Genomic DNA, 13,182 nt, shown 5'->3' on the forward strand with positions numbered 1-13,182 from the left:
ATACCGTCACTCTTACATCTGTATACTGAGAGGGTTGGAAATAAAGATAGCGGACTTAATAAATACCTGGATATTACAATACCATCAGACTTAACGTGAGTAAAACGCAATCGAAAGCCCACGAAGTCTTAAAGGAAACTAGATTCATCACAATGATATAAGAAAACCCCCTTTTTTGCAAGTATAGTTGTAGTTCATGACCCAATACCGGATCTGGGGAGGGATGGGGAATAACTGCGGCCGAACGTCCCCGGTGACTTAGAAGTTGAATGGACTGCTTAGCGATTTTTTGAATTATCACGAGCAACTTGACCAAGCGAGAAAGCGCAATATGATGGAAGAAGAAAACCTGGTATTTTTTGGTACAGTAGAAATATCTTAATGGAGCGATGTGTAACAGTCGCCCTCAAAGAAAAATGTGCCTAGTACCATTTTCTTCTTAATTACCAATTATTACTTCTTGTCTAAAAGATTCTTTCAACATGATGATAAAAATTCCAGTGATGATTAGATAGAACTGTTAATATTCATTATATCCGTCTCCAGTATTGGTCTAGACAAACAAAAGTATGTTAGCGTGGAGGGAATTTGTTTTCAAGGGGTAGTCACATGCTACTTTTCCCCATTCGCTGACATTTACAGTTCCGGCTCTGTCGTGATCACAACAATATAACACAAAAGGCGGAATCGCTTGAACGACTTAAAATTTTAATAAGCAATATTTATTTAAAGTTAATGATGAAATCTCAGTCTTTCCTAATGCCCTCCTTCCTGGCCTCTAAAACCAAGCTTACCAAAATACCCTATAACCCCCGCCTCTTCTTCGGCTTGAAAGGTATACTTTTACATGTAATCTCAGAGAGAGAAAATTATTGTCCCAGGAGTTTGACTCTCCAATTACAGATTGCCATAAGGACGCTGAAACATTATTTATACTGATGATATTCACACTTAAATATCACATCACCATAATCCTCAACAATCACATATATAGCTTCTTAAAGTTTTGTGTATCTTAAAATAGTAACGTCCGGTCTGGAAAAGCAAAAAATTGTTATGGTATGTGCTTGTAGTAATTTTTACATATGCGTATTTCTACGTAATTCATAAGTGTATTTCGATTTAGATGCTGAACGAAACTCGTAATAACACTCGCGCTGGGTAACTTAAGGTTTTCAATCATATTATTCTTATTTGAGAAATGGAAAATTCGATGGCATTAGCCAATATTTCCCAAAGGGTTATTCGCGTGTATTTTTTTTGTATATGTATACAAGACGGGCACCAAAGAAAACACGAACTTCATTAGGCAAGATATTTAAAAGGAAATACTTTTGGAGTAACAAAATTACCCGTTACGGTCATAAAGCGTGTACGTAGATGAGCAGGTTGTCATTAAAGTTCAATAGAATATAAGGGGAGGTGACTAGGTTAAAAACCTTACTAATTTTCCTTTGAACCTAATGGTGAAACGTGTAGAAATGCATCATATGTCCAAACAAAGTCGTGAATTAAATCAATACGATAGTTTCATAATTTATGATTAAAAAAAGTCACAAAATTAGTTCCTGATGCAGCTACTTCTGTGATGTACGAAGTATAGATTATTATCAGAATAACGGTGTCAGTCAAGATGGGGGGCACATTTAATTATTTCATTAAAAAAAAAAATCAAGATTTTAGTATTTTTCCACTTGAAAACGTTCCGTTTATTAATAACGTGCCATTAAGGATGCATATGTGTGTGCGCGTGTATATATATGTGTGTATGTATATATATAAATAAATAAATAAATATATATTCTACATATTTACATATATATAATATATATACATATATAGGTATGTATATCTATATATATGTGTGTGTATAAATATATATATATATATATATATATATATATATATATATATATATATATGTATATATATATAAAGTTTTTAAAGGTGGAGGCAAAGGTAGAAACACTTCGCTAAAGAACAACAATTTCAATAGGGAAATGACTAGAGTTTCTTACATTTCACGAAAGGCTAGTATTGAAATTTAACTAACACTATTATTACTTATTAAAACGTTTTTAAGAAGCAGCGACTAAAAATCAATGTCACTACGCTGAAGTGGTTGATTTTCACAAAGAAAACACTCGTTCAATGAGTACCTAATCCTCAATTAGGATCGCAAAAAGGCTGCGCATACAACGAAAATTCAAACGGCTAAGAAGAACAGTGAGATTTATAACGAGGTAGCAAGGAGTAATTACGGCTGACCGAAACCGCTCCAAGCGCTCTTTGGAAAGCCGCATACCTAAAGATTTTAACCTATGGAGACGCATCAACATTAGAAATTCCTTCCCCGACCCCAAGATTTAATTTTCTCGATTGAGAATGAATTCAATATTGGACATACTTCTGGCCAAAAGCAAACCTTGCGAAGAACCATGCCATGAGCTCTCGTGCCTGTTTCCGAGCACTTATCCGTAATCGATACGTGGATAAACAGAGGGAGGCTAATTCACGAGGAGGGACGCTGCGGATAGGTTGAGTGTGTTCTGTGACAGCATTCCGAGATATCCAAATGGGAATACTCCGACGCCATTCGTTTCACATAAAAGATCTTCCCGCATTTCTTCTATTGATCGGAAAAACACTTTGCGACTAAGATATGCTACCGTATCTTTGTATCGTAAATGAAATTTTCTACAAATTTAACATTTCTAAAAAAAGGTTGTGAAAGCTCCAAATTACCAATATGAAATGAAAATTTGACTTGTTTAATAATGGAAAAATAAATGGCACAAAAAATTTATTGGTGTGATATTTCCTCCGCGTGTTAACGATTTTATTCTCGCGGACAGCTAGTCTATATGCTGCACTATGGTTACGATAATACTGAATCAATTATTACATTGGAGTTCATGTTACAGTGATTTATTTTCGAAATAAATTTTTTTCGAAAAAAACGATTTTCAATCGAAAAACACGCTTGAAAGATATTTTTTCACTCTTTGAAACTTTTCATGAAAAAATTCTTATTAAAAATTTTTGGGGATAATTTCTACCTTCCCGGCTAGTAGAAACTTTTGAGTTTAATGGACGGAAGAATTCTATAATATAATATATATTCTAGTCCAATAGTCTCGTATCTCACTTTTCCTTTTTCCTTCACCGCATATGTACACTACAGCGTCTCCATTTGACGGCTACAGTAGGCACTCCATAAAGTGTGCTATCCGGCCTAGATTTACCCGTCCGATAGGCCATCCAGTCTCGCTTACACCATCGTGTGTGCAAATGATGCTAGTGCGTAAATCGATCAACGAACCTTCAGGCAAACATTATACGGGGTAAATTCATTGATGTAAAAGTGTAAATGTTCCCTGCCTTGGGGCGTACGTGCCTCTTCCGAAGAAGAAGGCGCAAAAAATTAGATTTGTAAGAAGAAGAAGATATTAAGCTTTAGATAATTTTCCGTGGTTACAATGAAAATACTTTCCTTTACTGGTAATTATAACGTTAGTAGCAGCGGTTGTTAATCAGAAGAGGTGTGGTGCTGCTAAGGTCGATTGCGTTTCACGAGGGAAGAGTAAAAAAGATTTTGCGTTTCCATAGGAAAGAACTTATTACTTTGAACTAGTTTCGCTAAACTGTAGCATCATCTGGACTGAAATCTGGAGTCGAGATGGATTTCCACAAGTGTCGGCCTGAACTATCTCTCAAATCAATTGCGTCATTGGAACTGGCTGGGTAATTTGCTTGAGAAGGGAATCTCACGGAATGTAGAGAAACCCATAGTTGGCATAAGCCTACTCTCAATGAAAGACACCAAAAGTATCACCCAATTTAACACCCGACCCGACGGACAGCGCATTCCACTTGAAGTGCTCTCCACAAAGTACCACAGGTAGGGATCGGGATACCTCTGAATTATTCAGCCACCGTCGGGATTCGAAGGCGGGCCCTCTGGATGGGAAGCCACAACACAATTTAAGTCCCCTTGCAATTAAGGTACATTTTAAATTGATGCATGTATTTAAATTGACAAGTTCGTACCGCTTAAATTTGAGGGATCTTTTTAAAAATTGAAGTGCTAATGAAATTAGCTTTTTTAGTAATGGGAATAACTTGTGGTCGTAAAAAATATTAAATAAGAAAAATTATGGAAGGAGACCATAATTTGACGCCATGCCGTGAAAGACTTAAAATTCTCATTACACCTCTCTTCCGGGATCCGAACCCCTTTCCCACGCCCGCGATCGCACTGCCCTCACCGTCTTCAGTCGCAAACTCAACTTGCGAGAGAACTGGGAGAATGAAGGGAAAATAGCGCACACTCTCGAAAACACATAATAAGCGCGCACATGGATCGCGGGACGGTAGCGCCGCGAGCGGCAAAATGGAACAACGGCAGTGCCAGTGGTCGCAGCGGAGTGCGATGATGTCGGTGGAGGGATGAGGTAGAGAGGGAATGAGATGGGGGTGGGGGCTTATGGGTGGTGGTAAGGGTGGAGAGGGAGATGTAGGGCGCTCGTTCGAAGGAAATGAAACGGGCGGGAAGGGTGGTGGGCGAGTGACTCCTATGGGGCGAGTGAGGGAGGGTGAGATGTCGAGGGTACGGGGGAGGTGGGGGGGGGCTTGGAAGGAATATCAGGGGAATGCATTGCGATGCAAAAGCCGCTGTGGGACAGGGAGAACTCACCTCCTGAGCGAGGAAAGGCAACACTTGTGCTATGATGGTATTCAGGCGCTTGGCTATCTCCGTCTGCAAGAGGAAATGAAAGAAACAAGAGATTACTTCATGCTGTATTTCACTCCCGGAATAACTAAGAAAACAAGTCGTTATCAACATTTTCAACGAATCAAATACATATAAATCAAGTTTTTAAGGATTTAAACCAGTAGCGGATATAGAAAACCTGTAAGTAGGATCCATTTTTTCATAGAAATGCACATATACACACAAATAAATGTAAAACATATTTTCTTAAAAAAAGCTGAAAATCATGCTAAAATTGAAACTAATGCCGCTAATTTAGACACCGCAACACACCCTAGAGTGGATTAATGTATAAGAATCGCATTCGTAAGAGACATGGTTTTCGAAAGAAAGTTCCTATTATTAATATTGAATGAAAAAAATCTCTCTACCACTTTTTCAAAAGCATTGAGTGCTGATTACATGCATCACAATTACATCTTGCCCTGCAGGTGTACGTAAGTATATCTATGTTAGAGTACGAATTGATATTTATGCATAAATTAACATTTGTCGATGTGTTCCAAAGAAACTGTGGGAGATGCCGCAACAGTAATTTTTGACGGAGTCATCCGCTAATGTGCATTTCAATGCAACAATTTCAGAGTGTAAAAATCATTCGCCTTTACAGGGATTCGAACCCAGATCCCTCAATATCCGGTCAAGTGCTTTAGCCACTTAAGCTACCGAGGCTTCCTGTTAAACTCTGAAATTTTGGGGCTTTTAAAGGAACTAGATGTTGTGACGAAATGCCATACATACAATGTCGCAGGCATTCGTATTCATGCGCGACGCGCCACAGTCCACGAGGTTATAGCCAACTTTTAAAATTTATGGTGTTTATACTTTGACAAATTCCAAAGAAACTGCGGGAGATGCCGCAACAGTAACTTTTAACGGAGTCATCCGCTAATGTGCATTTCAATGCAACAATTTCAGTGTAAAAATCATTCGCCTTGAGTGGGATTCGAACCCAGATCCCAGCGTGTATGTACGGCATTTCGTCACAACATCTAGTTCCTTTAAAAGCCCCAAAATTTCAGAGTTTAATAGAACGCCTCGGTAGCTTAAGTGGCTAAAGCACTCGACCAGATATTGAGGGATCTGAGTTCGAATACCAGTCAAGGCGAATGATTTTTACACTCTGAAATTGTTGCATTGTATTTGTCGATGTCTTAACACATCCCATTACAAGCCCTCGCGACGGCTTGAGGGTTTTTGTGTAGACGTGGATGTACCCTGCCATCCGCCAAAGAGCGTGTGGGATGGGAGTTTTTGGTCATTAGCCATTGAACTATTTTTTAATTATATGTACACATAAGATCGTAGTTAATGTGATAGGGTTCTACAACGTAGCTGTAGGTTTTGAAGGCTCTTTTGGAAGCATGGGAAGAGGCACAGGGTATGCTGGGAAAGGAATTAAAGATGGCGGTCAAGGGTGGGAATTTTAAAAGAACGGAAAGCTAGTATATATGCGGATTCACGAGTTCTCACCCCCATATCGGTGGCTGAATTGGGTAGGGATTCTAGGATTTTTAGGGAGAAACACTGATCGAAGGAAAGGTTGTAGGAATTTGCGTTTGAAGGGATAGGAAGAGAAGAGAGGGAGGCAGAATTACAGGAGTAGCGGTGATTGTTCATTCGAATGTATATGAGGGTAATGCATCCGCCTATGTAAAATGAAGTAACAAAGATATATAACGTTTTTTCTTAAAACTACTTCAGTTTACGTTTGAATTGCACATATTATAAGATACTACCAGTACATACAAACGTACGACCATACAAATTACCGGTATAACGGTATATTCTATGAAATGGCGCCTGGGCGTCTCTATTTTTGATTGTATACACTCATCCGAGAAACTACACTGCATTTAGAGTGTTGCATATATTTGATAGAGCGCTCGTGTTGATGGCAACCGCTTTGACGAAAAACTCTTATCCTTCCTTCCTTCCAAAACACCGTCGATTGCATTATTAGGCCCTCGGCGAACTGAGAATGGATGCTGCGCCGTGACTGGCTGTATTCCGTGCGACACAACCACACGGAGAGAAAAGGTGAATCAACCCAACCATCATCACCTTATCACCCGAAAGGAAAGGAATTGGTCGCCGGACAGAGGGGGCCGTACATATCCCGGCGGTCCGCAATCCTGACTCAGGAGAGAAGAAAGAAATAGCCCGTACAACAGACTTTAACCCTCCCCCTGCCTCAATGCAAGATTAATTTGATGTTAATGTGGGACATCTCCGTCGAATACCAACATGAGAAATAGTTGCCTTGGAAACTTTATCCATTAACGGTGGTCTCCATGTACCGTCCAAAGTAGTCTTTTGATGGATACAAGAAGTAAAAACTATCAAACCTCATTCCCTGCCTCACACTGCATACGATATGTTACATTTTACATTACACACAATAATTCATTTTTTAATTTCTCGAATTTTATACCTCCCTTCATTCCGTCCGACGTGCCCATTACGGATTTTCCACCCTCCACCTCGTTCGCACAATACGCTCCCCTCTTTCAAAAGTCTTCAGATATCCGCCGCCAATTAATATTCCCAGCGTCCACTCGTTCTGCAATCTTCAAACAGCATTCTTCTCTCTTCCTCTTATCAGCCTAGTACTTCTTTTTTCCATATTCCTTTCCGTCATATTTACTTTTTACATATTTCTCCACACACACATTTAAAATTCTCCAGCCAAAGCATGGGATTCTCCCTCAACGACCAAGTTTCCGAGCCATACAAAAAAATCCTCCTTCTCTCTTCCTCTTATCTGCCTAGTACTTCTTTTTTCCGTATTGGTTTCCGTCATATTTACTTTTTACATATTTCTCCACACACACATTTCAAAAGTCTCCAGCCTAGGCATGCTATCCTCCCTCAACGACCAAGTTTCCGAGCCATACAACAACACCCTCCATATCAAAGTTTTAACTGGTTTCTTTTATTGACATCATTACTCGATGTCCTCGTAGTCAGTTTCCTCATCCTTATTAAACCTTAGCCTAACGAAATTCTTCTTCCTATATCTTCCTATGCCACTTTTACCAACTTGGTCAAAATTACTATCTAATAGGTTCCATCCAATATATTTTATGTCCTATAATTTTAATGTTTAACTTAGCGTTCCTATTAATAAAGAATAAAGTAGTCGCACAAGATGTGGAAATTGCAATAATTTTTTCTCTATTAATAGTTCCTTCCACCAAATAATGCCTAATTTTTTTCTCATTTAAACATTCCTATATCTCATAAACTGCATAGTAATTGTTTTGTGCTAAATTGATTCTCATTCATCGTGTTCTTTTTTTTTAATTTTCTAATGCGCTCATCACGCTTTTGAAGTGGGAAGATACCTTTCAAAAATATCACATCCATTTTGTTCATAGTTTTCACTAATTACGGCGGGGGTGTGTGTGAAGGTGACGAAAGTGAAATAAAAAAATCCAGCAAGGACAGAAAAAGAAAAAGTCCACAAAAATGTAGCCGGGACGCCCCGGGCCTCCTCGCTAATTTTCTTCTGCGGTGCAGCGCTGGAGTCAGCGGTCAGGGGTAGGGGAGTGAAAATTCATTGTTAATATTATTGCCGCCGCAAGAGGCCCCCCACTTGCCTCTTTCTCTCCCCGCCCATTGTTTCTAGACCCTCACAACTTCCTCCCCCTCCTCGCTAGGGTTTCCACCTCTTCTGGATTTGCCAGGAAACTTCCGGAATTTGAAAATGATCCCGGAGTTCTCTCCAACTTCCGGATCGAGGTATTTTTCTTCCAAATCACTGGGGGAAAAAAACTCAGAGTATTTGCAAAACGGGTCGAACCATTTATCTGTTTCAATCCAGTCGTTAAAGGGCAAGGACTTAACCTTAAGTTTACAAAAAAATTGACATTAACTAAATTGCATTGCCTAAGGGCACCTTTTTGAAATAGAATGAATGGAGAATATGAATGACTAACGTGAAAAATAAGAGACAGAATAAAAATATAAAACATAACTATACTCGCCACTTATTAAGCTACGCACCCACAAAGAAATAGATGTGTTTATGTGTAAGACAAAATCAGAAAACATACGCATTATAAGTGATAATGACCCCCTACGCAACTCTCGAGAGTTCTTACCTAGTGAGCGGTAAATAAAATCATTATTCCTCGAGCATTAGACACATCTACTATTCTTACCCAAACAAGTTCAATATAGTTAGAAGGAAATTAACTGACTTAAGCAACTAACAAATTATTTTCAGCATTAAAAGTTTATTGACATTAGATCAAAATTATTATTATAAGGTAATCTACCGGTTAAGGTAGGTTTTTGGATGGACATAATTACTAATTAAATAATTTGTGGCGAAACACAACATCCTACTTTACATTAGGTCCCTCTTCAGCTCTGAGTACTTTCTTCCTCCCTTCATCCCATCCAACATCCCTATCCTGTTCCTTCCCTTTCCTCGTTTGCCGAACATTCTCCCCTCCAGGGGAGAATGTTCGGCAAACGAGGAAAGGAACGTTCGGCAGTCTTCAACATCCCGCTGCCGGTCAATACCCCTTTCAGCCACTTTTCCTGCCTCCATAGGATTCCTCCCAATAAACCCCTCTCTTCGCCCACCATACCAAGTACTTCCTCGTTTGTTTTCTTCTCTGTCCATTTCACCTAGAGTTACAAATAGATACTGCTGTTTTTCATCAATTTTCTGAGGCTGTACACAATCTTACGAAGAATGTTAAATAATTATATTATCATGAAATAAGTCACGTATTAACACATTCTTTCTTTAAATAAATTCACGACAGCATTACAACCGTAACACCTATTTTTTACTCAACCCGCAAAATTTACCAAAAATTATAAACGTTTTCTCTCTTTTCATAGTATTCTAACGTTTGAGGTAGGTTTTGGATGGGCACAGCCCATGCAATTGCACCTACAGGTATTTCCTCTTTAATTCCGCATACTTCTCTCGTGCTTTCATTTCGTCCAAAGTGACCTTATCCTCCTCCTTCGATGCCAACCTAACGTCCTCCCCTTTATCACAGTCATCACCATTCCATCGCCAGTCAATTTGCTATGCATTCGTCTTTCCTGTCTCATTTGAATTTTTGCCAACAATACCCTCCTCCCATATCAATTAGTATTTCTTCGCTTGTGTTCTTTCCTGCTCATTTCACTTTTTTCCATCAATCTCGACAGCCAAATTTCCGAAGCCTACGATCCACGCCTATCACCCTGCTTCCACGCCCAAACAAGAAAAATACGCTACATACCAAATTTTAACGATTACTTTCTTGAAGCACAAAGACGCTTTCATGTTCTACATTTTTCAATTCCGGCTAATTAAGAAAAAAATAAATGCACATTTCCATTCTCAATATTCAATATGAATTTGGGCAAAAAAGGTTTTTCCAATTAACCGGGAATTAACAATATCAGGACTGAATCCTGGGTATTATGATGAGGAAAATAGGTGAAAAATACATACGGATGAATTTCGCAATATATGATATATATATATATATATATATATATATATATATATATATATATATATATATATCATGCTGGGCTAGGGTAAGATTTAAGAAGTAAAAGTTCTATCGAAACTAAATATCTCGGACCATATTTTTCACAGCCGTTAAAATAGACACTAGAATTTTAATTAAGTGTTGATCGTGAGCCCTGGTTTTTTCAGAACGTTCTGTGGAATACCCTACTTGGGGACCCCCGTACGCTTCCTGGAATCGCCTCTTCTGCAGACGGCAACGCTTCCTCCCCGCTCTCTCCTGCGTGGTGTACAGCGAGGAAGGGTGGTGGGGTGTGCTGCGCTTAAGGAGAGAGAGAGAGCATGGATTCGCTCTAACCCTAATACTTCCCTTCTCTACACTCCCTTCCACTCCTCCCCCACGTTCCCCTGCTGTTCGCGCTTCTAAGCCGTGTCCGCCGCGAGCTTTCCGGCACCCCCTCCCCCTTTCCGTCGACTGGTTAAACTAAAACCACTCCCTCCTTGAGCCCCAACCTAACCCCAGCGACCCCCCCCTCCCTCTCCCGCCCAATTCCTAGAGGCCCCGTGCACATTTCTCCATCGGTCGCCAGCGATGAGTTCGGCGGTGTGGTTCGCCGGGTTTGTATGTGTGTGGGTTGAGGGGAGGAGACCTGGGACTTCGGAAGGGGGAGAGGAAGGGGAGATGTTAGGCATTTTTTTTGTAAGGGTCGAGGCGGAGAGGAAGGGTAACGGTCGGGGGTCTGAGTCTCCCTTTCTTCGTCCCTACCTCCCTCTCTCGGTCTCCGTGTACCGGTGCAGAGGTCTGCGGGTATGTGGTGTCTGCATTTGGGAGGAAGGAGGAGGATTGGGATAGTTTTAGCGGGGATGGAAGTGCGGTGTTGTGTGAGAGTGGGGAAGGCGGTGGTTGACGGGGAGGGGACAAAACGGGGAGGGGACAAAACGGGGAGGGGTGCGCGGGTGGGCGGAGGGTTTTTGGTTTTGCGGGGACGACGAGGGGGTAGGAGGGGCGGGCGTGAATGTTGGGGAGAGAAGCGGTGGGCGAAGCGGTTGCGGGGCTGGTCGGGAGTAAGGTGGCCAGTTGCAAGGAGGAGGGTTTTTGGGTTGGCGGCGGCGGGGGTAGGAAAGGGAGTCGGAGGGGAGGGGTGTTGTGGGCAGCAAGGAACGAGGGGGATAGCGGGCAGGGGGGTGGAGGAATGGGAGCGACCTGGGCCTCCTCCCAAGTCTTGTGGGTAGCCGGGAGGGGTGGTTTTTTGGGTGCGAGAGAATTGGAGAAGGTGGTGGGGTGTATGGGGTGCTGAAGGGATGCAAACAGTCAGTGGATCATTCAAATTCGACCCGGAGGATGGTAGTGTTGTGCGGGAGGTGGGGAATTGACTCCAGCGGTGAGTTCTGAAGGAGGAACCAGAAGAAATCCAATTCAACAATTTCAAAAGGTAAAAATCATTCGCCTTGACCGGAATCCGATCTAGTGCTTTCGCCAGCTTTGCTACCGAGGCGTCCTTTAACACTCCGAAACTTCGGGGACTTTGAAGGAACAAGATGTCATGACGAAATACCGCACACACAATGTCACAGATATTCGTAGTCGTGGCACAATGCCAACTTTAAACATAGCGGTAACTAAACTAAGCCTTTGACAAATTCAAAGAAATTTGAGACTCTCAGTCAATGCGAATGATTTTCACACTTTGAAATTTTTGCATTACAATGTACATTAGCGGATGACTGCGTTAAAAGCTATTGCTACGGTATCCCCCGCAGTTTCTGTGAATAATCTCTCTCATTTTATAAACAGCAGTTTATTGGTCAAAACATGTTTTTGATGGATCCTGGGGCTGAGCGTTTCTACTCTTCCAAATCCCGTCTCGAACTCTACGCGAAGAATCTCCCTACAATAATTAGTTTCGTTACCATCCAAAAATAGCGACGAGATCTCTAGAAGACACCTGGAAGTCACATCGACAGGAGCTTCAGATAAACTTGTGTTCCTAGGAAACAAGACCGCTGTATCACCTCCGATCAAATATATTTACTTCCCAACAAGGTCATATTCTGTTTACATTTAATTAAAAATCTAATAAATGTTAATATTCGCTTAAGTTTTGTTTTTACACTGCTGTCTTCGTAAATCGGACGAGAACACCAATGAGATAAGTCTTGGATGACCGATGGGCGGCATTGGACCTTCAACGGTATCATGTAAGATCCGTGGCACTAGTCTCAGTCTGTGACCTTAGGTCAGCCGGCGGCGTCTCAGTTCAATACTGGGAGATTTGTCAGCCGAACCCTAATCTCACGTTTGTGAATGCATTTCATGATTGGTACGATCGGAAACACTCGATTGTACGGAGATGGCAAATTTTCATCACTAATTAACAGCGTTCGAAAAATAACGACGCTGATTACGGATATTACTCCTCTGTTTTTACCTCGAAACTTAACTTTAAAATGCAAATTAAAAAACACCTAAAAATCAATGAAGCGGTATATTCAGGGAGGGGGGAGCGAGGGAACCCTACCCCCTCTCTCCCCCGAGACGTCTTACATCGCATGGTACTTCTTTTATTCAGGAAAAATGGATTGTTTAAAGTTACAAAGAAACCAAAAACAAAATATATTGAATTAAAAAAATATATATTTCAATCCTTAATCATGGACATCAATCTGCAAAAATATATTCCTATTTCAATTACTTCTCTCTGGCCTACCCCTCACCTCAGCTAAACCAATTGTGTTCTCGAAAGAGGGAGGTCTTCTCCAATTCGCCACTATAATCATGTCATAAAGGGTCAGTTCCTTATAAATCCAAGTCTTCATTATCACACGCATTGTCGGGGATGGTGAAGCCTCAAACGGAGATATTGAATGAGTTCTGAAATATTTTGTGTAATCTGAAGACCCATGAAGCAATAAAATAAAA

The 13,182-nt window shown here is 40.8% G+C and overlaps 1 protein-coding gene across 1 annotated transcript in view; it reads right to left on the reverse strand.

Annotated features, from left to right (window-relative positions):
- The window catches only part of LOC139695307 (protein groucho-like), a 777,395-nt gene that overhangs the window by 86,996 nt on the left and 677,217 nt on the right, over window positions 1-13,182 (reverse strand). The window contains exon 5 of the mRNA XM_071594012.1: window positions 4,697-4,759. Within this exon, the coding sequence (XP_071450113.1) occupies window positions 4,697-4,759 (63 nt within the window). The remainder of the gene's footprint in view (window positions 1-4,696; window positions 4,760-13,182) is intronic.

The sequence above is a fragment of the Hetaerina americana genome, unplaced genomic scaffold (genome assembly GCF_022747635.1).
Source record: "Hetaerina americana unplaced genomic scaffold, ioHetAmer1.1.p SCAF_6, whole genome shotgun sequence".
NCBI classification, from domain to species: domain Eukaryota; kingdom Metazoa; phylum Arthropoda; class Insecta; order Odonata; family Calopterygidae; genus Hetaerina; species Hetaerina americana.